Consider the following 27,618-nt stretch of genomic DNA (forward strand, 5'->3'; position numbering starts at 1 on the left):
GTGATGTAGGTGCACCGCCCCCCAGCCTGTCAGGCTTGCATCGGTAGTCAGGATCTTCCATTGTCCTGAGAGGAATGGCTTCCCTCGTGTAAGCGAGGTTGGTTTGAGCCACCAATGCAGGGACCTCCTGGTTGATGACGTCAACCTGAACTCCCTGTCGAGGGAGAAGGGGTTCCTGTCCCAAGACCTGAGTATGGCTAGTTGAAGGACCCTGAGGTGAAACTGGGCAAATGGCACTGCCTCTATTGCTGCTGCCATCCGGCCTAGGACTCTCATGGCAAACCGGAGAGATCGAGGAGGACTGCGAAGGAGTGTGCGAACTCCCAGACGGATGGCCAGTGTCTTGTCCTTGGGAAGGAGTACCAGGCCCCTGGCGGTGTCGAATACCATTCCCAGGAATGTTAGAGTCCGAGTTGGGACAGGCGACGATTTCTGTAGGTTGACTAGCCATCCCAGGTGACTCAGAGTGTCTAGTGTGATTGAGACACTGACCTCGCAGTCCTTGAAAGTGGGAGACTTGATGAGGAGGTCGTCCAGGTATGGGACGACTAGAATGCCTCTTGAGTGCAGGACGTCCATGGTGGCCGCCATGACTTTGGTGAACGTTCTTGGAGCCGTGGCAAGCCCGAACGGAAGGGCGACAAACTGGTAGTGATTTTGGTTGACCGCGAACCTGAGAAACCTTTGGTGGGCGGGAGCAATTGGTATGTGGAGGTACGCATCCTGTATGTCTATGGAGGCGAGGTATTCTCCCTGGTCCATGGATGCAATGATGGACCGGAGGGACTCCATGCGGAAATGACGGACCCGTACGTAATTGTTGAGCTGTTTTAGGTCCAGAATGGGTCGGACGCCGCCTCCTTTCTTGGGGACTACGATCAAATTTGAGTAGAATCCTCGGAATCTCTCGTTCGCGGGAACCGGCACCACAACTCCTGATTGAAGGAGAGAGGAAACCGCTTGGTGGAAAGCACGAGCCTTTTCTGGTGGTGTTGGAGGAATAGAAAGGAAGAACCGGTTCGGTGGAACGGAAGTGAACTCTATCTTGTATCCGGAAGACACTATTTCCCTGACCCACCTGTCTTCTGTAATAGGTAGCCAGACTTGCTGAAAGAGTAAAAGTCGGCCGCCTACTGGTGGGGTGTCTTCCGGAGGTCGCGAGTCATGATGAAGCGAAGTTCTGAGATTTTCCTCCCTTGGGTTTCGCTTGGCCTGCTTTCGACTGCCAAGCCCTGTCCGGTCGCTGCTGCGTCCGTGGGTTGTCCCTGCGTGGAGAACGGTTACGATTTTGCACTGGGCGCAAAACGGACCAGCCCGAGGAATTCCGAAAGGATCGGAATCGCGTCTGGTTTCTTCGTTTAAACGTGCGTTTCGGTTTTAGTTGAGGGAGAGAGGTACTCTTACCCCCAGTGGCATTGGCAATCATGGTGTCCAACTTTTCGCCGAAAAGTCTCCCAGTAAAATACGGAAGTCGCGTGAGGGACTTCTTTGAGGCCGCATCCGCTTTCCATTCTCGCAGCCAGAGGATGCGTCGGATCGTGATGGCGTTTGATGCTACTCCCGCTACACCTCTGGCGGAATCCAGGGCTGCATGAATCATGTAGTCTGCTACCACTGCTATCTGGACCGCTTGGTCCGAGAGCTCAGGATTTGAAACCTGAAGACCCTCCTGTAGTTTTTTGGCCCAAGCCAGGATGGCCTTGGCTGCCCAAACTGAAGCAAACGCAGGGCCCAGAGAGGCGCCTGCCGCTTCGAAAATAGAACGAGCCATGCGTTCTACTTGCCGGTCTGCTGCGTCCCTGAGGGTTGAGCTATCCGGTAGAGAGAGTAAAGTCTGCGCTGCTAGCCTAGAAACCGGAGGGTCCACTTCAGGTGGATCTGTCCATTGTTTGGTGTCTTTCTGTGGGAAGGGGTACTTCGCTTCCAAATATTTGCGATCTAAGGAGATCCCTGGAGGGCGACCTGGGGCGGGGGTCTTCTGTGGTGGGGGATCCCTGTGGTAAATTGCGCTGTCTGTCTGTGGCAGGGGACTGCCCAGGAGACCTGGAATGACGCCGTCTCTCCCTGGAGGGGGACGACCTTGTGCTATAGTGCGACTCAGATCATCGAGACCTGTGGGTCCGCTTACGTCTGTGAGAGTCGGAAGCAGCATGTTCCTGAGACAAGCTGTCCGTTTGCTGTGTACCGTCCATAGCCGGGGCCCGACTCTGCAGAGCTTGCAGCAATGTGGCAGTTAGGTTGTCTATGGACTGTGACATAGACTGAGACATCTGAGTTGCCCATTCCGGCGTGGCCTGTGACACTGAAGCGTCAGTAGGGACTCCCTGGGGTTCTGACCCAGAGTTCTGGATGCAGCCCCGGCAGTGCGGATACGTGCTGCCACTAGGGAGCGTGGCTTTACAGGCTGTGCAGAATGCATAGAAACATTCCTGCCTGGTTCTCTTCCTTGAGCCCGGCATAGTGCACAGAGGCTGGCTATAAGGGATCGTACAGGGGTGGCTACGCAGAGGGAACCCACAGAGAGCCTTATAGGAAGTATAGATTCACAGCTGAGTATGAGAACCCAGCTGTGAGCTTACCCCACCGGTGTGCCCCTAGGTCCAGCGCCGACAGATCCCAGTTCTGTGCCCCCCGGAGACCGCTGTGATGCTCCTCTCCTGGATCTCATCCAGAAAAAATGGCCACCGGGACTCTGAGGAGAGGGAGGAGGGGGCGGAGAGCTGAAAAGGGTGCGCTGGGCTGTGTAAAAACGCCCCCTTTCTGCCTCAATCCACCCCTTCTATGACACTCCAGTGTGTCATTTTTGGTCATCCGGGGGGCGGGCCGGGGGGCGGGGAAAAGGCGGCGGCTTCGGCTAGGCCGAAGCCGCGGTCTAAATTAGAGGCCTGATGCCCAGGAGGGCTCCAGAGCGGCGCGGTAGTCCGGGGGGGGGGGGATTTGTACCGGACTCCCCCAGAATGGTCGACTGGATAGCGGTGGGGGTAGCAGGGGTAGCGGTTTCTATATGGGGGGCCCCTGAAGCGCTATGGAGCCGCTGCTGTTGCAGAGACAGGGATGCAGAAAAACCCTGTCTCTGCTGTGCCATCCAGTCCGCACCCTCCCCCGGCCCCAACAGGATCCCTCAGCCGGCCTGGGGTCCCTGGAAGCTGCGGAATGCTGCCTGATCTCCGACCCTACCTGAGGCGTCTCAACCTAATGCCCCCTGCGGGGGATTAGGGAGGGTGCGTCTGTCACCGTCAGGGGGTCTTCATCCTCGCCTCAACCTCAACCCAGACCCCTTAAAGGGGTTGGGGAAGGAGGGGGGTCTCGACCTCGAACCAGGACCCGAGGGACTGGGGAGGGAGCGACATGGGGAAAAGCCACCTCGACCTCAACCGGGTACCCCTGATAGGGGACCGAGGAGGGAGCCATGCCGGGAGTCTCGCTGGAGACCCACTTTTCTTCATCTGTATTTCCGGACGAAAGAAGGAAAAAACGGAAGAAAAAAAAAGGTGTGTCTCCTTGCGACACTAAGCAAAAACTGGAGAAGGCTGACGCCGTCCAGGGGTGTATACTGCAGAGGAGGAGCCAAAGTTAATCTTTTTCAGATTATGCATAGTGTCGCCTCCTAGTGGACAGCAGCATAACACCACGGTTCTGTGTCCCCCAATTAGGCGACAGAGTAAAATGCAAAAACATTGAAATCTGTCTTTAAAAAACACACCACGACTCAAAATACACTAGGGATAAAAAATGGAAAAATGCAAAGCATGAACAATCTTTAAGTGATATACTTACTTTTAGTTTCTCAAGAGCACCAAGAACTCCAGACACACGGGAGCATCGAAAAGCTGCATAGGTCGCACGAAAGACATCTCCACTTTGATCAATAGCCTAAAGAAAGAGAAAAAAAAACAACATGTGAGTGAGGTAGTTTGTGCCTGTGGGTGGGTGTATACTGCTGGGTAAGAGCCATTTTCCTTTTTTGCCTAGTGTCAGCCTCCAAGCAACAACAGCATACACCCATGGTTACCTATGTCCCCCAATGAAGTGATAAAGAAAAAAGTTAGTCAAAGACCTAAAAGAAACGGTGGCTTTGTAACAACTAAAGATTATATTTACACAGCGATTATATAATGCACGTTTCATGGTCAAAGCAAAAATATAAAAGAATATTTTTATAAACGTACATACAGTGGGTACGGAAAGTATTCAGACCCCTTTAAATTTTTCACTTTCATTGCAGCCATTTGGTAAATTCAAAAAAAGTTCATTTTGTTTCTCATTGATGTACACTCTGCACCCCATCTTTACTGAAAAGAAAACAAAAGTAGAAATTTTTGCAAATTTATTAAAAAAGAAAAACTGAAATATCACATGGTCATAGGTATTCAGACCCTTTGCTCAGTATTGAGTAGAAGCACCCTTTTGAGCTAGTACAGCCATGAGTCTTCTTGGGAATAATGCAACAAGTTTTTCACACCTGGATTTGGGGATCCTCTACCATTCTTCCCTACAGATCCTCTCCAGTTCCGTCAGATTGGATGGTGAACGTTGATGGACAGTCAGTCTCTCCAGAGATGCTCAATTGGGTTTAGGTCAGGGCCCTGGCTGGGCCAGTCAAGAATGGTCACAGAGTTGTTATGAAGCCACTCCTTTGTTATTTTAGCTGTGTGCTTAGGGTCATTCCCTTATTGGAAGGTGACCCTTCGGCCAAGTCTAAGGTCCAGATCTCTCTGGAAGAGGTTTTCATCCAGGATCTCTCCGTACTTGGCCACATTCATGTTTCCTTCAATTGCAACCAGTCGTCCTGTCCCTGCAGCTGAAAATCACACCCATAGCATGATGCTGCCAGTGCCTGGTTTTCTCCACACATGACTCTTAGAATTATCACCAAAAAGTTCTATCTTTGCCTCATCAGACCAGAGAATCTTATTTCTCATAGTCTGGGAGTCCTTCATGTGGTTTTTTAGCAAACTCTATGCGGGCTTTCATATGTCTTGCACTGGGGAGAGGATTCCATCGGGCCACTCTGCCATAAAGGCCTGACTGGTGGAGGGCTGTAGTGATAGTTGACTTTGCCCAATCTCCCTACTGCATCTGTGGAGCTCAGCGACAGTTATTTTTTTTTTCTTTACCTCTCACACCAAGGCTCTTCTCCCACTATTGCTCAGTTTGGCTGGACAGCCAGGTCTAGGAAGACTTCTGGTGGTTCCAATCTTCTTCCATTTAAGGATTATGAAGGCCACTGTGCTCTTAGGTACCTTGAGTACTGCACAAATTCTTTTGTAACCTTGGCCAGATCTGTGCCTTGCCACAATTCTGTCTCTGAGCTTTTTGGCCAGTTCCTTTGAACTCATGATTCTCACATGGTCTGAAATGCATTGTGAGGTCTTTTATAGACAGGCGTGTGCCTTTAGAAATCAAGTCCTGTCAGTTTAATTAAAACACAGCAGGACTCCAATTAAGGAGTAGAACCATCTCAAGGAGGATCACAAGGAAATTGACATCATGTGACTTAAATATGAGTAATGAGTGTCTGAGCAAAGGGTCTAAATACTTATGACTATGTGATATTTCAGTATTTCTTTTTAAATTTGCAAAAATGTCTACATTTGCTTTTTTTTCAGTCAAAATGGGGTGCAGAGTGAACATTAATGAGAAAAAATGAACTTTTTTGAATTTATCAAATGACTGCAATGAAAAAGTGAAAAATTTAAAAAGGGGTCTGAATACTTTCTGTACCCACTGTACACTCTGTAAAACTAAGTGATTGAATGCCAAGCCACTGCGAGCTCTACTTTGTATTGCTACTGAACCCCACTCCATTCAGATGTAGTAAAGCTTCCAAAAAAGTCATGAACAATGGAGTACAATGATGCCCAATTTTAGACGCTTTCTTAACATCGTAATTACCGTTGGTGTGAATCAATTTGATACCCTGCGTCCAGTCCATGTCCGTAATCTGAGATGCCCCAAGAAGTCTAATGTGACGGCAGCCTTTTGTCCTCTTTAGATTAGTCAGCCTGGCGTGACGTCATATGGGAATCACACTACAACAATGATGTGGCCCAGCAAACAACTCAAAAGAATTGCCATGGATGACGTCAAGAATGTATAAATTAGAACTATTGGTAATTGTATTTCCAGAAGTCACATGACCGCACACCAGGAGGTTGTCTTTTTCATCCTCTAGGAACTGGGAATCCCCCCATCTCTCTCAGTGGTTTTTACCAATGACCACACCAGGATGGATGCAACTCCATTATATTGAATTCTCCATCACAAATGTGATCTCCAAATAGCTAAAGGAATTCAGGCAAGGGTGCTGTCATGATGGACTCCTTGAAATGCAATCACCGGTAGTACTAATTCCTACTTTCCAGGACATGCCTCATGACCACGCACCAGGAGAAATACCAAATGAATGGATTTTAGGGCAAGACTACTGCCTGAAGGACTTTCCTTCCATTGGCTCTCTGTTGGCCAGATAATAAGCCCAACTTGTAATGTCTACAAAACGTATTTAGGTTAGACCGGGTTGTGACTCAACAAATCTGGGCCACAGAGGCTCCTGCCTGTTCAGCCCCAGAAGCGGAGATCATCCTTGTTGAATACGTCTCAACACCTTCCGGCAGTGCTTTCCCCTCTGATACATATGCCAAGAAAATTGTGGACGTGATCAATGAGGCCAGTTTCGTTTTTGAAATCTTCTTGCATTTTTTTCATCCCCTCAAATTGGATGGAAAGGTTTGAATCATGCCGCCAACCTTCTTACATCCAGTGAATTAAACATTTGTTCCTTCCGGTTTTTCAGATGCTGGCAAAAGGAGGGCAGAATAATTTCCTGGTGCAAGTTGGCACTGGGCCCTAACTTCGGAGGAAACGTTGGGTCAAGCTTAAGTATTATATGATCTTCCAGTATAAGTAGATAAGGATCTCTCACTGACTGGGATTTCGCCTACTCTTTTCGCCGAAGTGATGCCCATCAACAAACTTGTCTTCAGGGTAAGCATTTTGATGATAATGTCCTCCTGAGGTTCATAAGGAGACTTAAATAGGGCATTTAGTACTGGGTTTAGAGCCCACGAAGGAACGGATTTCCTAATTGTGGGTCTCACATCTGCTGATTGCATTTAGAAAATCTAGCGACTTAGGGATGGTTCGCCAACAGATAGGCAAGAAAAAGGCTCAGTGCTGAGATCTGATGTCTACATTTGCTTTTTTTTCAGTCAAAATGGGGTGCAGAGTGAACATTAATGAGAAAAAATGAACTTTTTTGAATTTATCAAATGACTGCAATGAAAAAGTGAAAAATTTAAAAAGGGGTCTGAATACTTTCTGTACCCACTGTACACTCTGTAAAACTAAGTGATTGAATGCCAAGCCACTGCGAGCTCTACTTTGTATTGCTACTGAACCCCACTCCATTCAGGTGTAGGAAAGCTTCAAAAAAAAGTCATGAACAATGGAGTACAATGATGCCCAATTTTAGACGCTTTCTTAACATCGTAATTACCGTTGGTGTGAATCAATTCGATACCCTGCGTCCAGTCCATGTCCGTAATCTGAGATGCCCCAAGAAGTCTAATGTGACGGCAGCCTTTTGTCCTCTTTAGATTAGTCAGCCTGGCGTGACGTCATATGGGAATCACACTACAACAATGATGTGGCCCAGCAAACAACTCAAAAGAATTGCCATGGATGACGTCAAGAATGTATAAATTAGAACTATTGGTAATTGTATTTCCAGAAGTCACATGACCGCACACCAGGAGGTTGTCTTTTTCATCCTCTAGGAACTGGGAATCCCCCCATCTCTCTCAGTGGTTTTTACCAATGACCACACCAGGTCATCTAGCGACTTAGGGATGGTTCGCCAACAGATAGGCAAGAAAAAGGCTCAGTGCTGAGATCTGGACCCCTAGGGTATTTGAACTCAGGCCCTTCTCGAACCCTAGTTGTAAGAAATCCAGGATTCTAGGGATGTTCGGGCAGGAAGAGTTGACAACAGTTTCCCTGTATTGAGAGCAGAACTTTTTCCAGATTTTCTTATAAATAGCTGAAGTCACTGGTTTCCTGATCGCCTGCATCATCGCAACCACCTGATCTCACAGAACCCCGAGACATTATGATCTGCCTCTCAAGATCAAAAGTTGTTAGATGCAATAGCTCTATATTGTGATGTAGAAAGAAAAGGTTGTCCCTTTCTGGAAGGGGAAGCATATCTTCTAGAGCCATATGATTTCAATGAGGAAACAAGCTCGTATTACTGTAGCCCGATCTTCAATAATCTTTCTCAAGACCCTTGGAATTAATGAAAAAGGCTTAAAGGCATATAGCAGATTCTTGTTCCAATTCTGGGGCAAGAAGTCCATCCCATCCGGATTGTCTTCTGGGTTCAGGGAAAAGCAGTTTGCCAGCCTTGCTTTTTATTGGGATGCAATAGCGCAACTTTGGGTTTTGTGCCTTTCAGGTGAACCACCGATCTAGAAAGGACAGTCCCCACTGCCCATCAGAAAAATTGCAAGGTAAAAGCCTGTAGAAGAAGACATCTCTGGCTCCCTTGATGACAAACAAAGGAGACAGCTGTGATGTTGTCTAATAAAATTTTGACATGTTGGCATCTGAGATGGTCCTGGCACCTTTGGAGCGTCTCATACTGCCCTCAGTTCTCCTCATACAGATTTCAGGAGACCATGTTTCCTGTAGGTATAGACCTTCCACCTCGGCACCCTAACCTTGCTGACTTGCGTCGTTAGTGACCCAGATGCATAAGGAAAGGATCCAAGGCACCCCTCTTTGAGCATTTCTTAGAGACATCCACCATGTCAACTGCCTTTTCAGCTTGGCAGATATGACTTTTTTGTCCAGTCCTGATAGTCGACTGTCCCAAGGGACCAATATCGCTTTCAGCTGAATTCTCAAGTGGGCCTGACTCCATCATACACTTGGAATACAAGATATCATTAATCCCAATATTCTCATTGCAAGTCTGATAAGAGAACCGCTTTTCCCCCTGAAACTGAACTCTGTTCCTCAACTCGACCAGTTTTATTGGGGGCAGAAAGGATGTTCTTAGGTGGGATTCAAGGAGAAAGCCCAGTCAGACCCTTTTGTGCTCCTGGCTCTAAATTGGATTCCGCCCAATTGACGAACCAACCTAACTTCTTCAAGGTGAAGATAGTTCATGGCTTTAATATGTTTGTTCACTGGAAAGCCTGTTTCTCTAAGTTCTCGGTACTCCAAACATTTCATCAAGTATTGAGTGAGCCACCTGCACCTCCTCAATCTTCATAGTACTTTGAACGACATGCAATAGCTCGTCAGTATCGTCAGATGAGAAATAATACTTTTTCCTTTCCTCTGGGAGGGACCCAAAGTGTATCCACTCCACCCTTGAGATCCTAGTCAGAATAAAAGGAACCTTCCTTTTCATCCAACGACCCTTCCATTTCTCACCTGGCACTTAGAACGGGACATGACCTGTACCGTATAAGGGGGAATAAGACTGGAGACTTTTGTAGAAACACCTTATTTCTTTTTACTGTGTTTTGTACTTGCTCCCTATTCATAGATCGCATGTCAGCCATGAATGAGGTCTGTTCCATTATTATGATTTTCACAATACACTAGGCACACAACTGTTTCTTATGTGTCTCGAGTAACCTGTTGCACATATTCTGGTTTTCTTCATGGAGGAAGAACCAGACCCTATAGGGGCTCCTGTGTCCTAAAATTTAACTAAATTGGAGCGAATAGGACTAAAGATTTCTTGATTTACTCAAGGAAACACTGGGGCCAATGCCTATCATTAAGACTTACCATGCCCAAGGATAGTTCAGACGGTGTCTGAATGAGTAGGATTAGAATCCATGGTCAGACTGTGCACGTCAGAAACCCACCACAATAGGCGCTTTTATAGTGTTCTTCCTTATCTTCTGGTAGGAATACAGCTCAGCATCACGATCCATAATCCCTGGTAACCTGGAACGCACGTCACAGATGCATGACCTGGGGGAAGCTGCGGCGTGTCGCGAAGAGCCCTCTGAGGAGGGAAGGGGCGAAAGCCAGAAACTACATCACGCTCTACTTACAAAGGCTGAGGGACCCCTACCCAGTGAGGTATCAGCCATGAGCCTCTTAACAGGAGGAAGAGAAAGAATGAATCTCCTCCGATCGCACTGAGCTCGTATCCGTTTAATCCCTGCAACATTCGCGACCTCTGAGTCTGTCCACCTAGGGACTGGAAAAACAGTGCGAGGTGGAGGAGGTTTTAAACCTCCTGTGTGTTTCCTGTCCATAGAGGATAAGAAGGACATTCTCCTGGTGTGCGGTCATGAGAGTCGTCCTGGAAAAGAGGTGTTTCAGGGCACCCATTCACTGGCCACAAATTACCGAAATGGCTGATGGACTAGGGTCCTGCAAATCGATTTGTACTAGCTCCAATTCTAACCTGTTATACTATGTCAGGGGTCTAGAGAATGATATTTATTTTAATGTTTTGTACTACTTTCTCATGAGAAATTCTAAGCAAACTCATTTGTAACGTGTGAGCCACATTTTTCAAAAGCTTTGATAATTGAAAAAAAAACATAAAATACATATTTCTAGATGCAGACGAGCTACACTTTTGTATCACAGACAAAAATACTAGTGACATTGCAGTGTAATTCAACACCGTGGCTCCCAGTCCTTAAAACTATTTCTTCAATTTACAAAAAAAAATAAAAAAGCATACCTTAACATAAGGAGGTGCAAAAGATGAAAGAAGCCACTTAAAATCTTCATCACTTGGATTTTCAATGTTCAAAAAAGTCTCTAATAAGTTAGAGAAGTGAAAATAAAAAAAGCATAAATAATTGTAATAAATAATTGTAACAAAAAAAAAAAAACAGAAACCAAAAATACATCTATAGAATATTACTTAATTGATTAATAAATGCTTTATTCTCTTCATAGCCAAACATAAAAATTTATATTACCTGAACTATCACCTGCAACAGTTCTAGGAAACACTACAGTCCGATTTTTTATTTCAACTTTAGAGGAGGTAGATTTGGAGACAGTTTTCGCTACATGACTTGGTGATTCCAGATGAGTAGAGAACATAGACAATGACTTTGGTACTCCATTTGCAGATACAACTGGGATGGCCTCACTAATTATCTGAACTTTAACAATCTGCAGGATAAAGAAATTAAGGAAAATAAGACAGCGTATTCTACAGAAAATAAAAATTCACATAGTAAGACATCATAACTGCTTCAAATACTTCAAAAACTAATATATATTAGATAATATATATATATATATATATATATATATATATATATATATATATATATATAGTGAGGTAGCGCTGTTATTCAGATAGGGGGACACTCGCTGGGCAGCCAATAAATCACAACCGGCAAGGGTTTTCCATAAAGCAATAACAGTCCATGCGGTTTATTCAGGCATCATAAACCATGTCCAGCAACATAAAGTTCATACAAACGGCATAGCGTCCATGACAGAGCTTCACTCTGTTAGCAATGTCCAATACGCAGGCTTTTCAGCCTAACAATTATATCCCCTGTCAGGGTATTACCTCATGTCTGCTTCTACATGCTGCAGACATTCATTCCCTCTCCCTGGGAACTCTCAGGCACTTGCAGCCATTAAACACAGCGTCCACACGTGCTGTCAGGAAGACAGACATCTCTTTACACGAGACTTTCCATATGGACCAATCGGGTCCCTGCATTCACTCATGTGACCAGACCTCAGGTACGTTATATGGTCCATAACCACACCCACAGGTGATCACATGGCTATGACCTCACTAAAGGTCCTATTACACACAGCCACACACGGGCTTCCCTGACACATTGTAACGGAAACGTCAGCAGTACCTCTGCTGATCAATACTCGAGCCTGCATCCCCAAGGCCACCCACCTTGAGATACATAATGGTCATTCAGTATCCTACACATATCAGGACACTGGAAATGCTTATACTCCCGTCCTGGGACATCCACACAGCGCCCCCTAGCAGACAGTGGTCACTACACCATAATATATCTATATATATCTATCTCTCTCTCTATAATATATATATATATATATATATATATATATATATTTTTTTTTTTTTTTTTTTTTGCTATGACCAACCATCTCCATATATAAGCAATATACCTTCTGCCCAAAGTCACAGTGGATATAAATCTGGCCACTCCATGGAAGCATGCTCTGCTTTGTGGACATCAAAGGATTTGGGCTGACTAGTATAATTGCATGGCTCCTATAAAGAGAGAAATGTATCAATACATCAACAATCCTAGCAGAGGATCACGAAATCCAACTGAGTGTGTGACTTACTGAGGCTGGACATTTCCATGCTGAGGTTTGATAGTGAGATAATGAGCAGGCCAAGAAAGATCAAATTGTAATGATTTTGGAGCATTGTTCACAATTTGGATATGGCCTGTTGTTGCCAAGCCACCTAAGAGAGACAAGCAGTTTACTAAAGTAAGAATAACACTGTTTATCTGTGAAGGGCAGTTTTATTGAAGAACATATTTGAGTGAGATGTCACGCAATTTCGTAAAGGTTTTGTGCCAAGAACCTCAAATTAGAAACACAAGAGACCAGGTACATCAACACTCCAGCAACCAATATAAAGATCAAAACTAAGTACTATTTTATAAATAAAAAATCAAAAGCACAAACTTTTAAGACTGGTGGAAGACCAAGAACGGAAGAGAACATGAAAACAAAATCCAATAGTCCATTTATTATGATATGGTGTCTGAGATTTGGGAATTTATAAATAAATGTATATGACTGTATGATGGTCTACTTTTACTTTATTTGAGATTTTACAAAGAGTAACCCCTTCTGTTAACATAAAGGTCTAAAGTCATTTTTCATTTGAACCATTCAATTTTAAAAGGATAGTTTGGGGAAAATTAAACCTTCAAAAGGAGGGTTGGAGCAGTAGTAAATAACAGAACTGATCCTCCCAAATTGGCTTTCACTTGGATCCAGAGCAGGCCGCTTTATGGTCTTTGCGTACAGGGTTGAAACGTCACTGTTTCACCAACAGAAAGATCACTGAGACCAAAGATTAGTTTCAGCAGGGCGTCATCACATGTATTATGAACAAATGCTGCTCAAATTCACTAGACCGCAGCAACCAGAAGCCTCAGCGCTACGGCGGCTGTTGGAATGGTGACATCCTGGTGTACTGTTTGCGCAGACCACAGAGCGGCTTGCGCTGGATCTAGGTGGGTGCCGGTAGGTAAGTATGACTTGTTGACTTTTTTTTTTTTTTTTTTTTTTTTCTTCTTTCTTCTTCATATACACATACCCAGTCTATCGGGCAAAGTTTTATTTTGCCTGGTAAACACTTTTCTCTTTTACTATATAAATATTCTGTAAAATCTGTATTAAAAACATGACAAACAGTTCAATTTATTTTTAAAACATACATATTAAAACTCTTCTGACTACACATGACAAAAGCTATATATATTCAGCAATAACCTATCTGTACAGGTACATACAGTACCATCATCAATCATACCATAACACAGGAATAAAACTCTTGTTTACAGCTAGATATAATGATAACAGTAACTGCAATAAGGCAGTAATTAATACTCAAGAAAGAACACATACCAGCAGCAGGCGCTTTCAACATTAGTGTCTCTGGCAGGACACTCCATGGATGTTGTTCAAGAACGTTCTTTTGAAATAAGACATTACTGTTTGTCACAAAAGGTCCTTGTGGGCCTCTGACTGGTAACACATCCAGTGATGCATTGCTAAAGTTTCGCTCTGTATTTCCTAAAGGACTGTATATGAATCCAAATGGGAGAGAAGTGAGATGGGGATGTGTAGTAGGGAGAGAAAAAAAAAGTAATAGAAATATTTTGCAGTAAATTCTTCCAAGTGCACACTGAGTAGGAAAAACACTTCATACAATGTGTGTGCTTCTGACTCACTCTAGTTGCGTTCTTAGTTTATTTCCCCCATTCATTTCAATGGGTGAAAAATGATAAATTAATTGACATGCAGCAGACTTTTTTTTTTAAACTAGAAAAACTTTCATGGTTAAAATTGCCAAGAAAAAATAATCAGAATGTGTGTGAGATTTCATAACTCTCATTCATCTTGCTGGTACTATAAACTGCAGCATTTTTTTAAAATTGGAAATGAAAATAAAAACTGCAGCAAAAACAGCCATGAACTGCATTCACATGAAACACAAGAAAACAGGCTTGAAAGAAACATTGTGTGTATTTTCACCTGTGATTTTCAATAAGACATCAGATATCTGCAGTAAGACTGGCACAATGGAAACTATATGTGAGATCCGTTCATGGTGTATTTTTTATATTATATGTATAACTCCAGACTGTAGTGCATAAAAGGTAGCAATAAAGGGAACTTATCAGCAATTTTTACCTCCCAAAAAATAAATGCGAGAGTGTACCCCCAGTTACATAAGCCAGTGGATCCCTTTATGACCCCAAATCAGTGTTCCTGCAGTGAGAAATCTCATTTTTAGGTAGTGTCTGGAAGTGCATTGGGGGCCTGACCATGCACTTCACGCTCATCATCCTGAGCCTGTGTTTGCTACTCAGCAGCGCCCTCCCTTGGATGATTGACCATACCAAAGGAAATGACCGACCAATCCTCCAGGGAAGAGTGTGGTTAGGCAGGAAACACAGCATGAGGCTGAGAATCTAGAAGTACATTGTCATGCCCCAATGCGCTTCCAGACACAAAACTTTAAAACGTTATTTCTCACTGATGCAGCAGTGCTTTGGGGTCATAAAGGGATGGCTGGCTTATATTTTAAAGGGCTACACAGTTATATAAATGATTTTGGGTGATGTTAAAGTTTGACAAGTACCCTTTAAGCAGCCATTTCAATGAGGTGGTAGTTCAACAGGACTGTCAAACATTACTCAGGTTTTATCCTCTCACCATAACTTATTAATAAATTCTGGCATTGTGCATGGTACGCCAGAATCACATTATGTAGTCTTAGTTTCTGGTGAAGCCATTAGTGGCAATCTTGGTTTTTAAACAGGGATTACATGCATTACCTGGCTAAGTTAATATTTCGACAAGGCAGCAAAGTTTCACCATTATTCACTTCCGTAGCACTTCCAAACACAGACAGTGCAACTTTATGCATATTGCCATAGAAAACTTGGACATCATTTGGTCTTTGTGGCAAATCATACACTGAAAAAATGAAAAAGCAAGACTCAGAATGGGACTTGACATTCTGTAGCTGATCAGTCAGAAGTACTCACACTAAAGATGAATATATTGAAGTTGGAATTAAAGGAGTGGCCGAAGAGGAGCGGTAATATGACAACAAAGATTTGACCTCTACTGATCAGACTTTTCTGCATGCCTTTCTCCAGGTGGATGTATGTTTGGTCATGGAGAAATCGGAAGTCAGGCTCAGAACAATTAGATATTGATTACATAGCCTAGATGCATGTCAAAGTCTCCAGAAACAACCTATGCAGGTTTACCTAAACCGCAGGCCATTGTGAAAGCAGTAAAGCACAAAAATGAACAGAAGATACAAAACATTATGACCGTTTCATCCATCGAGTTACTAACGATGGAAAGTAACATCACATATACAATGTGATCGTGAGAGGAAAAAGGAATATTTGCTTTCATGGCCTTGTAGTTCAGAACTATGATCTGTAAAATGGGGAGCTGCAGAATTACATACAATAGAAAACAGCAACTAGCACATGAAATACGTTTAACAGATTCATATAGTGCAGAAAACATGAGAATTACCTTCAGACACAAGGTGCTCACTGCGAAACTCTTCATCAAATCTTATATTTTTTAACCTTGCATTTTCAGCAATGGTTTTCTGTGCAGATTCAGGCTTGTACTGTAGAACTCTGTTAGGAAACAAAAAGTAGTGCTAAAATGGAGGGGTAACGTAATGGCATTAAAATTTATTTATGCTTGCTTATATAGCGCTATCACATTCTACAGTGTTTCACAGACATTATCACTGTCATTATTAGGGCAAGATCAGCAAATGAGACTTAAGGGCCTTTCACACATAGCGAGATCGCTAGCGATATCACTAAAGCGTCACCGATTTTGTGACGCAACAGCAATATCGCTAGCGTTCTCGCTTTGTGTGGCACGTACCTGCGACCTGCCCTCCCGCTGGATATCACTGATCACGCTCGAATGTCCTGGGCCATTTTTTCGTCGTTGGCGTCCCGCTGGCGCCGACTAGCGACGCATGGACGCAGGTGGAAGTCGTCATCATTGGTGCAGTGTGAAAGGTAACAGCGACCGCCGACGGATCGCTTATCGCTGCTGCGTCGCTGGTGAGATCTGCCTGTTTGGCAGCTCACTAGCGACCATTTAGTGATTCATCAGCGATCCTGACCAGGTCATATCGTTGTCGGGATCGCTGGTGCATCGCTAAATCTAACGGGACCCTTAGAAAACAGAGTTAAATTAAATCCACTCCGTTGAAATCCAAATGATCAAAGGCTACATCATCTTCCTCCCAAAGTGCTCAAGAGAGGAGAACATTTGTTAATGCAAACATTTGAAAGTAGAATTATAGAATATACGGTTAAATGGACTAATAATAATCTTTATTTATACATCACCAACGTATTCCGCAGCGCTTTACAGTTTAACAGTTTCAAAACACAAGTCATAAGTAACAACTTTAACAGTACAATAATTAAAGAAAAATTAGACAACCCTGCCGTGGAGAGCTTATAATCTACAATCAGGTGGGGGAGATACAGAGTACAGGTGTGTAGTGTATTTACAATGATGGTCCAGCCATCTCGAGGGAGTGGGGGAATAGATGGGGATAGTGAATGGGCTACACATGCACACTTCCACATAGAAGGACTTTGATTGGTGAACGAGATAGGCCGCTCTGAACAAATGTGCTTTGAGGGAGCGCCTAAAACTATACAAATTGTGGATAGTCATAATTTCTTGGGGTAGAGCATTGCAGAGGATTGGCGCAGCGCAGGAGAAGTCTTGGAGTCGGGAGTGGGAGGTATGGATTAGTGCAGAGGTCAGTCGAAAGTCATTTGTAGAGCTCAGCGGTCGGTTAGGCTGAGAGACAGAAATGAGGGAGGAGACGTAGGGGGGTCCTGCACTGTGGAAAGCTTTGTGGGTGAGAACAAGTTCTTTGAATTGGATCCTAAAATGAATGGGCAGCCAGTGTAATGACTGGCGAAGAGCGGATGCATCAGAGTACCGATTAGTCAGATGGACGACTCTAGCTGATGCATTAAGTATGGACTGAAGAGGGGAAAGTCGAGTAACGGGGAGGTCATTTAATAGTAGTCCAGGCAGGAGTGGATCAAGGCGACAGTGTGGGTTTTTGTTGTTTCCATGGTGAGAAAAGGGCAGATTCTAGAGATGTTCTTTAGGTGTAAACGGCAATAGCAGGCAAGAGTTTGTATATGAGATGTGAAGGAGAGATTGGTGTCAAACATAATACCTAGACAGTGCGCCTGCTGCCGGGGTGTTATTATGGTGCCACCCACGGAGACGGAAATATCAGATTTAGGGAGGTTAGTAGACGGCGGGAGCAGAAGTTGTTCAGTTTTGGAGAGGTTGAGTTTCAAAAAGAGGGCGGACATGATGTTGGAGTCTGCGGACAGTCACTCTTGTTCTGTAGTACAGCGGGGGTAAGGTCAGGGGATGACGTGTATAGTTGTGTGTCATCAGCATAAAGATGGTAGTGAAAGCCAAATCTGCTGATGGTCTGTCCAATTTGGGCTGTGTAGAGAGAGAAGAGAAGGGGGCCAAAAACTGAACCCTGAGGTACCCCGACAGTGAGAGGAAGAGGAGATGACGTGGAGCCAGCGAACAAAACACTGAAGGAGCGGTCAGGAAGATAGGAAGAGAACCAGCAGAGAGCAGTGTCCTTAATGCCTAGTGACTGGAGCCTAGAGAGTAGGAGACAGTGGTCAACAGTGTCGAAAGGTCGAGAAGAATGAGCAGTGAGTGTTCACCGTTACATTTTGCTGTCAGAAGGTCATTGGTAACTTTGATAAGTGTAGTTTCAGTCGAATGTAGGGGGGAAGCCGGACTTTCAATGGTCTAGGAGGGATTGACTAGAGAGGTAACTGGTATAAGGAAGGAGTAGACTAGGCGCTCTAAGAGTTTAGAGATGAAGGGGAGACTGGTCTGTAGTTGTTTGTGCAGGATGGGTCGAGAGCGGGTTTCTTTAATAATGAAGTTAACGATAGTGTGTTTGAAGAAGGATGGGAAAATGCCCGAGGAGAGGGAGAGATTAAAGATTGTAGTTAGGCGAGTTGTGATGACTGGAGAGAGAGACTAGAGGAGATGTGAGGGAACGGGGTTGGTAGTGCATGTAGTCGGACGAGAAGAAGAGAGGAGTCTGGAGACTACTTCTTCTGTGATTAGATCAAATGTGGAGAGTGAGCCAGGGGAAATGCAGGGAGGGATAGGTGTCATAGCACTTATTGGTTGGGAGCCGATGTCCTGACGTATGTTATCTATTTTCTTTATAAAGTGGGAGGCCAAGTCAACAGCACAAATGTCTGTGATAGGGGTTTGTGCTTTTGGCCTGAGGACGGAGTGAAAGGTGTCAAAAAGTTTCTTGGGGTTGTTGGATAGTGAGGAGGTCAGGGTGGTGAAGTAGGTCTGTTTGGCGAGTTGAATGGCAGAATTATAGGTTCTTAACATAAATTTGAAGTGGATGAAGTCTTCTGGTCTGGGGGTTTTCCTCCATAAGCGTTCAGCACTCCTAGAGCATCGCTAGAGAAGTCGAGTTTGCGATGTGAGCCAGGTCTATTTTACTGTGTTTGGAGGTTCAGAGGGTGAGGGGTGCTGCTTGGTCATGGGTCCTTCTGAGAGTGCCATTGTAGTGGTGATGTACAGCCAGATCAGGACAGGAAAAAAAAAAAGGAGATTGGGGACAGTGATGAGTGTGGGGAGTCTGAAAGTGTATGAGGGTTAATGGCTTATAGATTTTGTAAATGTGTGGTAGGTAGGACTATGCTGAGGTGGGCAAGGTTTTGTGATCGTGAAGGAGAGAATGTTGTGGTCACAAAGGGGAAGCGGCGAGTTATTTAGGTAGGATATTGAACAGAGCCGGACAAAGACCAGGTCAAGGGTGTTACCGTCTTTGTGTGTCTCAGAGGTTGAGAGCTGTGAGAGGCCGGGAGAAGTGGTTAGAGATGGAAGCTGGGATGCAGATGTACAAATGGGGCTGTTAATGGTGAAGTCTCCCAGGAGAAGTGTTGGTAGTTCTGAGGACATGAAGTGCGGCAGCCAGGCTGAGAAGTGGTCAAGGAATTGGGTGGGTGAGCCTGGGGGCAAGTATATGACCGCTATTCTGAGGGAGAGGGGATGGAAGAGCCTGATGGTGTGGACCTCAAAAGAAGGGAATGAGAGTGATGGAACTGGGGGGGATGACCTGGAAAGTGCATTGTGGGGACAGGAGTATGCCGACTCCACTACAATAAGCAATTAAGGAAATCAGAATGTTTTCCTCTAAACATGCCACTAACATTTTATTGAATGTCTCAGAGATTGAGATAAGGGCTAAAAGTTATAAAGAGGGCTTTATAACTTACAGAAAACACTTGGTTATAGCTGCTGCTATCTCAATGCAGCAAGGATTTATGATGTTCTGTGAGTATGTCTAGAGTACATCTACACAGGACTGATAAGGAGCGGAATACCCACAAAGATTTACATGCACAAAATCCACTACATAATACAGTACCAGTAAAGTGGGTGTTACTATAGAAAATCTTAGCCATACGCTGTGCAAAAATATTCGCACCAGAAAATAATCTAAGTATATTAAATCTGTGCCACGTGAATTATATAGATTTTCATCACAATAACAAAAATAAATAGTAATTACGACAGCTGAATGTACAGTGCAATATGACAGGTTTCTCCACATCAGTCATATATAGTTTAAAAAAAAAAAAAAAAAGCCACATATAACAAAAGCAAGTTGGAAAAAGGGATCTGCGCCAAAACATGACAGGTGTGTCCACACACCAATCTGCCTCTACGATCTCTCCATAAGCTCTACCTGTGTGTACAGCTTGTTTGTCTACATCCATGGACTTGTTATAATAGCTGCACGACCACACAGATCTATGAAGATATCATATGCAGACTGAAGCATTTTAATTCAGATTTCGATCCATTGAAGATTTTGGGTATATCGTTAGATTATTTTTATCCATGGGGTGTTTTGTCTATTCGTTATGTACACAATACTTATGTGCATGTACACACGTGAAGATATAATATAACAATCAAAGAAGTTTTAACTAATGGAATGGTTTTTTGGGTTTTATTTCTTTTCAGTGTACATGGCAAGAGATTTTCATCTACAGTGGATAAGTCCCACATTTACCTACCCTAGAAAAGAGTACTCAGTAGCTGAAAACTTAATGACAATCGGCTCCTTGCTGTATTTCAGGCAGCGAAAACCCCCCGGCAGTCTACTAATACCAGGTGAAACTGCAAGTTGGTTACACACTTCAAATGGATTGGGGACTATGTAAAATTAGCTCTCCAGACAATTGTTTTAATATTATGCTGAATAAATAGCAATTTATATTGGGGGTGAAAGTGTCAGGTTTTATTTGTTCCAGGGCACCTCACATAAAGAAGACTCAACGTTGTTATGGATTGTAACGATTGGCCAGGATCTGCAGTTAATTTTGAATTGGGGCACAGGTACTTAATATACCTCCATTTTAATTGCCTTGCACAATTCACATATAAAGACTTTACCTGCGAAACTGCTGCCTGGAAACTTCGTCTCCACAGAAAAAACAGACTGTGAATAACAGCGATGTGCTGGATTGAAGGCATTCCTCCAGTGCTGTACCATTGTAGGATATTGTAACCATCTATGATGAAAAATGAACATCTGGACACTGAAAACATCTTGAGAACATGTACTCTTTTTGGAGTAGCTTCACACAGCGCAAGTAACACTACAAGAGTCAAAACATCCAACCCAAAATAAGCCTACCTCCTGGGTGCCTTCTTTCAATATAAACTTTCCAGGAGTGACTGAACAAGAACTGGAATCCATTAGGAGACCTTTCTGTACATTGGCAAAACATACAGCCTTAACATATGCAGCTCTGGAGCCGGTGTTCCTAACCGAGACGTTCCCCTTGCTCACACGGTCAGCCATCAATCCACTCAGCGTTATCATGTAGCTGTCTGACAGCTTTTTAACGCCTTCAAGTATCACATTACTTGTCCCACCATAACCAGACAGGGGTATCTAGGGGAAGAGGAATAAAAATTTTACAATGGAAATAAGTTATGGTGTCAAAACAAACTTGAAACTAGCAATATTGCCTGTCTCTAAATAAAAAAAAGGAAATATTAAAAAGAAAAAAAAAAATCAGACCAAAACTTACAGTAAATTTAATCCCTGGCTGTGAAGGTTTGATCCCATATTGCTTGATCTCCAGTTTAGCCAACATACAACCTACACGTGTAGGTGAAAACATCAGCTGAATGCAAGAATCTTCTTTTGGGTGGATTGTCAGCTCACGATTGTTGGTCAAACGTTCTTCTGAGCCAAATAAACTTTGCAACTGCAGAACCCAAAAGCTTATTAGACATACAAGCCAAATCTTTTTTTCTCCCCTTTAAAGACTAGTTAAAAAAAAACAAACAACAATTTAGCAAAACTGACAGTGCCGTTACTATTCTCATACTGGGAGAGAACGGTTGTAAGATAAAGTGTCAGTATTTGCTCATTACAACTAATCAGCTAACATCTCTTTAGAGTAGGTTTGAAGATTAATGTAGTGACATGACTGCTGGCTCAATATCTTGGTACAGTTATTATCTATAGGACACACATCATGTTTGCAGCTTTTCTCAAAAAAAAAAAAAATTGCATATTGCGCAACTGGAAGAGCAGACCATTCAGTTTCCCAAGAAGTTCTTCTGCAAGATAGTCTTATGGTATTGGGTGTCTGCTCTAAACAAAATTAAATCTTTGCTGGGAGAAGTGAACAATAATACTGAAGGTACAAAGTATTTTTCAGAAAAAGTTTTAAATGCTTAAATAGAATAATAAAATGTAGATAATCACTGTGATATGAGTAGAGAACAAAGTTGGAAATCCCTTAAAGAGAATTTGTCACCATGTTTTGCAATGTAATCTGAGAGCAGCATAATGTAGGGACAGAGACCTCGATTCTAGTGAGGTGCCACTGCTCCGCTTGGTGTAGTTTTGATACAATCACTTTGCTTTCTCTGCTGCAGATCTAGCAGTTCTCTGAATGGTGAGCTCTGTACAACCTCACCCACACCACTGGCAGCTTTTTAGGCAAGGAACAGTGTATACAAAAAGCTGCCACTCAGTGGTGATGGCGAGGTTACACAGAGTAGGAGGACTAGATGACACAAGAAAACTAGTCCTATAGTGATAATCACCTACTCAAACAAATGATTTTATTAAAAACAAAAAAACAAAAAAAACAAACAAAAAACAAAACACATTAAGCAGCACAGTAAGTGACATCGCTGGAATCAGTTCCTCTATCTTTACATTATGCTGCTCTCACATTAAATAGCAGAAACCTGGTGATAGATTCCTTTTCAAGTGTTGTGACTGCTGTTATAGGATTAACAAAGGCAATTCCGGTTATTTTATCTACCTAGTGGCACCCTACTATCAAAAAGAAAATGGCACCCTACAGTATTTTGCACCCTACAAGTTTGAAAGCAAACTGTAATGATAATTAAATGCACATCTTGAAATGACAAGAATTACTTATTTAATCATAGATCACTCAAGCTCATATCCTAATTAATAATACAACAACATGTAAAATGATGATAAAAAAAAAAGATTTTATAAAATAAAAAGATCAGCTTGATGTCATAAATAGGAGTGTACTACTTGGGACTCCATTCCAGAGAGGACAAAACGAACCATGTTTTGCTAACAGCCTGATTACAAGTAACTTAACACTATGCTTTGATTCCATTCCTTGACATTTTAGGATCTCTATTAGAAATAGTTTCCATCCACTTACAACTTTAAAGGGGATAAAATATGCACATACAGTATACTCTGAATACACTCACACCATTAGCTTTTACTAGACAATCCTAAGTTTAGGTGTAAAAGTATCAAGGGTTTGGCTATAAACTATAAATGCTGTAATTTAGTGATGAGAAAACATCTTTAACCCCCTTCACGACATGCGCCGTTCTAGTACCGCGCATGTCGTGTCTCCCCCTTTGATGTGGGCTCCGCTCCGGAGCCCACATCTTTCCCGACACACGTCAGCTGTTTTGAACAGCTGACATGTGCCCAGAACAGCCGCGGGAGGGATCACGATCCACCCACGGCTGTTAACCAGTTAAATGCATGCAGTTTTTTTCGCAGTTTCACTGCACTTATTTTTGAGTACACGATATGGTAAAATCTATGGTGTCATTCAAAAGTACAACTCGTTCTGCAAAAAACAAGCCCACTCATGGCCATATTGACGGAAAAATGAAAAAAAAGTTAGGGCTCTGAGAAGAAGAGGAGCGAAAAACAAACAAAAACGAAAAAGGGCTCAGTCACGAAGGGGTTAAAATCATGAAATGAAAGTTAATAAACAGCACTTCACTGTACAATATTTAGGTTTTACTATCATTAAATAGAGAATGAGCACTACAAAATGGCCAAAGTTTGATTTGGTAACTAAAAGAGAGAGGAGTCACTCTGGAGCCTAGCTACTAAAACTATATAAATGCTACTTCGTGTACCTGAAAGCAGTCTTGATCTTGACCTCTTATTAAAAGGCGCAAATGCTGGCTTGAAATTGTCGACATGTTCCTTAGCGTTAACTTCTGCAGTCTGAGAAATAAAAATGAAATTCTTTAAAAATAATTTTATTGCAAACACCAAATCATCATCCCCTTCAGAACCGTGGAATTTTTTGTTTATTTCTCTTTTTTTTTTTTTTACCAAGAGCCATTATTTATTTTATATTTTTTGAGTTGATATAGCATATGAAGGCATGTTTTTTTTTGTTTTTTTTTGGGATAAGTGTAGTTTGGAATTACAGCATTAATGTTCCCATACAATTAAACATGGGAAAAATTCCATGTCGGATTAACTGGGGAAAGACAATGCAATATTGTCTTTACAGAAACTGACAATCAAATAAAGTGTTAAACCTCATGCATCATTGAACTTCATGCTTAGTGAATCCAATTGAAAACTTTAAGAATTTTTTTTTTTATAAATTTGGAGATGTTGGTCAAAATCTATTAAGACAAGTTTGTTTTGGTTTTTTTTCCTGCTTGAGTAATATTGACTGGCGTAGACATTCACGCAAATTTCTAGGGTAAATGTGAATATGTTTTTTAGGCTGCACACGATAGACGCTCTCATTAAGCTCCGTCTACATGTAGAAAAGTGTCATGAGCATTGGAAAAAACAAAAAAAGTTGCAAATTATGATCAATGTGGAGTCATAATAAGAGACCTTTACAAGAGAAAACTGGCCTAAGTGTAAATTATAAAATTCCCCTATTACACTTGTAAATGGAACCATAAAGTACTTTACAGCAGATCATTCTAAGCATAAGGAGTGCAAAATAGGTGCAAGTATCATACCACCCTTCACAACACTGCACCTGAAGATGAAGATTAATCCCATAGTCCTAATTAAACCAGGCTAGATGCACTTCAGGTTACTAAATAATACATATACTGTTATGGTGAGGTGCCATAGCAGTAGGAAGTGACGAGAGAAAAAGAGTGGAATAAAATAATCTCTTTACTGAATACAAAAGTTAAAACAAATGTGTATTAAAAAGGACAGAGGAAAGGGGAAACCTCCAAAATAAGGGAGGAGAACAGCAAGTCCCAGAAAAAAGCACCGGCAATATAAACCAATGGTATTGATGTGTAGCCTGCAGAACGGATAGTAAAGGTTATAGGATCAAAAATACCTATACCACTTCAAGAGCTGGCAATATGAGAATCCCATGGGTATGAAAAACCAGATTACTTACCGATAATGCTCTTTTATAGAGTCCACGACAGCACCCACGGAGAGAGAGGGGATCCGCCTCTAGGAACAGGAAACATACAGAGATAAAAGGGGTGGTCCCCCTTGCTCCCTCAGTTGGATTGCAGAGAATGAGAGGAAGCGCCAAACAAGCTTTAGTTAATTGCTCCGCAAGCCATTTAAAGTATTTACATCTTAACCTATATACATATATGTATATTTCCATCTATATATGACTAACCCGTCACCACTCTGAGTGAACCGCGTGCAACCATAATCTAAGGGAGGGAAGTGAGTGGGTGCTGTCATGGACTCTATAAAAGAGCATTACCGGTAAGTAATCCGTTTTTTTCTCTTCGCCATGACAGCACCCACTGAGAGATTTTCAGAGACGATCACCTGGGAGGGCCACCGTGCTAAGAACCGATCTACCAAAGAATAAGTCAGAGTCAGAAGACAAGTCAAGCCTGTATTGACTGTAGAAGGTGGATGGCGAGGACCAAGTTGCGGCCTTACATATGAGGTCAATTGGAATGTCCGCCTTCTCTGCCCAGGAGGATACCATAGCCCATGCGGAATGTGCTTTTATCCCCTTCTGGAGGGCTTTCACCTCTTGCCGAGTAGGCGAGACCGATTGCATCTCTGATCCAACGGGATAACATGCCCTTTGTCACTCCAGACCCCTTCCTGTGGCCCTGAAAGGACAAGGAGAGCCCTGCTCTGCCTCAAGGGAGGAGTTCTGTCTATATAGCCTAGGACCGCTCTCATCACATCTAAGATGTGAAATTTTTCCTTTTCAGGAGTTGCAGGGCTATCATAAAAGGAGGGCAGAAAAATCTCCTGAGATCTATGTAAATTGGTAGAAACCTTAGGGAAATAAGAAGGGTCTGGTTTTAATACTATCCTAGATTATTGACAGGATGGGGGGATCCACTGACAGAGCTTGGATATCACTCACTCTTATTGCAGATACTAAGGCTACTAACAATGCCGCCTTTAATGACACACACTTTACTGAAGCGAAGTGTAAGGGTTCAAATGGGGCCCATGTCAACGCATCCAGAACTAGGTTTAGGTCCCAGGGCAGTAATCGAGCAATATGAACTGGGTCTGCTCGCTGACATGCTGCAATAAATCGAGCTATCCATCTATCTCCCATGATATCGTAGCTATACAGGGCGCCCAGAGCTGATAACTGAACCTTCAAGGTATTTACTGACAACTCCAATTCTCGACCCCTCTGCAGGAATTCCAAGATAGCAGGGATAGGTACCTCACTAGAGTGGGCCCCTGTGTAAATGCTAAGAAATTTCCTCTGCGCAGAAAGGTATTAATTAAATTCTCCGAGAACCCCCTTAGTCTCAGTAGCTGCCTCAAGTTCCACGCAGTCACGCAGTCAGGCGTCCCTGAGAGAGCAGGTCCCAATCCCGCGGGAGGATCCAGGGGTCAGATAAAGACATGCTCTGAGCCCTGAAAACCAAGGCCTCTTGGGCCAAAATGGAGCAATCAGGACTACTCTTGCCTTCTCCTCCTTTATTTTTCTGATGACCAACGGGAGGATTATCATGGGGGGGAGGCATACGCCAGACGGAAAAGCCACAGGGATTGAAGAGAGTCGAGCATATCCGGTCGGTCCGCTCTGTATAGCGAAGCAAACTTTTTGACCTGTCCGTTGGCCCTTTCCCCTGATGTGGAGGGCTGATAGGGACAAAAGGTGTGCCTCGGCTATCTGTAGGATTCGCTCTGTGGTAGACATCAGTGTTCTTGATCGTATTGCTCCTTGATGATTTAAAATAGGCTAAGGAGGTGGCATTGTCCGACAGAACTCTTACATGAGATCCTCGCAGCTGTGGAAAGAATTCACGTATAGCAATCAATTGCTTTTAGCTCTCTCAGATTAGAAGAGTCGTCTGCCTCACTAATGGACCATTATCCTTGGACTACACTTTCACCTAAATAAGCCTCCCAACCGAAGGGACTAGCCTCCGTAGTAAATACTTTTGAAGGTCTCAGCACCCACTCGACCCCCCTAGAGAGATGGCACCAGTCCAGCCACCATGACAGGGAACTAACTACCTCAGTTGACAGGAATATCTTTCCCTCCAACCGTCCCTGCAGTCGCTCCTCCTCTTGCAGGATAACTTGCTGCAACTGTCTAGTGTGGAATTTAGCCCACTGCACTGCAGGAGTACAAGATATAAGGGAGCCGAGAAGTGACATAGCTTCCCTTAGGGACATATTAGGGTTTTCCATTGCTGACCGTACTTTATTATTGCCAACATCTTTTCTGGGAGGAGACATTTTTGACTTACAGAGTCCAGATGGAGGCCTAGGAAAGTCTGCCGAGTCACCGGAAGCTATCTAGATTTGTACAGTTGATCAGCCATCCCAAAGCCTGCAAAGATGAAATTGCATCAGCCAGTCAATGTTCAGATTGGGAGACGGAGTTTCCTACCACCAGAAAATCATCTAGGTATGGGACTATTAAAGTGCCCTTCAACTGCACATACGCCATCACTCTAACATTAGCTTGGTGAAAACTCGGGGAGCCATGGATAAGCCGA

At 43.3% G+C, this 27,618-nt stretch overlaps 1 protein-coding gene across 2 annotated transcripts in view; it reads right to left on the reverse strand.

The window, feature by feature from the left end:
• Positions 1-27,618, reverse strand: part of CEP192 (centrosomal protein 192) — a 325,551-nt gene that overhangs the window by 25,111 nt on the left and 272,822 nt on the right. For both annotated transcript variants that reach the window (XM_073590043.1, XM_073590042.1), the window contains 12 exons: positions 23,803-23,893; positions 21,444-21,623; positions 21,044-21,304; positions 20,800-20,918; positions 15,805-15,914; positions 15,084-15,225; positions 13,648-13,823; positions 12,346-12,469; positions 12,163-12,268; positions 10,965-11,163; positions 10,721-10,800; positions 3,778-3,873 (listed from right to left, as the gene is read on the reverse strand). In XM_073590043.1, coding sequence (XP_073446144.1) covers positions 3,778-3,873; positions 10,721-10,800; positions 10,965-11,163; positions 12,163-12,268; positions 12,346-12,469; positions 13,648-13,823; positions 15,084-15,225; positions 15,805-15,914; positions 20,800-20,918; positions 21,044-21,304; positions 21,444-21,623; positions 23,803-23,893 — 1,684 coding nt within the window. The remainder of the gene's footprint in view (positions 1-3,777; positions 3,874-10,720; positions 10,801-10,964; positions 11,164-12,162; positions 12,269-12,345; positions 12,470-13,647; positions 13,824-15,083; positions 15,226-15,804; positions 15,915-20,799; positions 20,919-21,043; positions 21,305-21,443; positions 21,624-23,802; positions 23,894-27,618) is intronic.

The sequence above is a fragment of the Dendrobates tinctorius genome, unplaced genomic scaffold (assembly GCF_039654945.1).
Source record: "Dendrobates tinctorius isolate UK_male_01 unplaced genomic scaffold, ASM3965494v1 ptg000115l, whole genome shotgun sequence".
NCBI classification, from domain to species: Eukaryota; Metazoa; Chordata; class Amphibia; order Anura; family Dendrobatidae; genus Dendrobates; species Dendrobates tinctorius.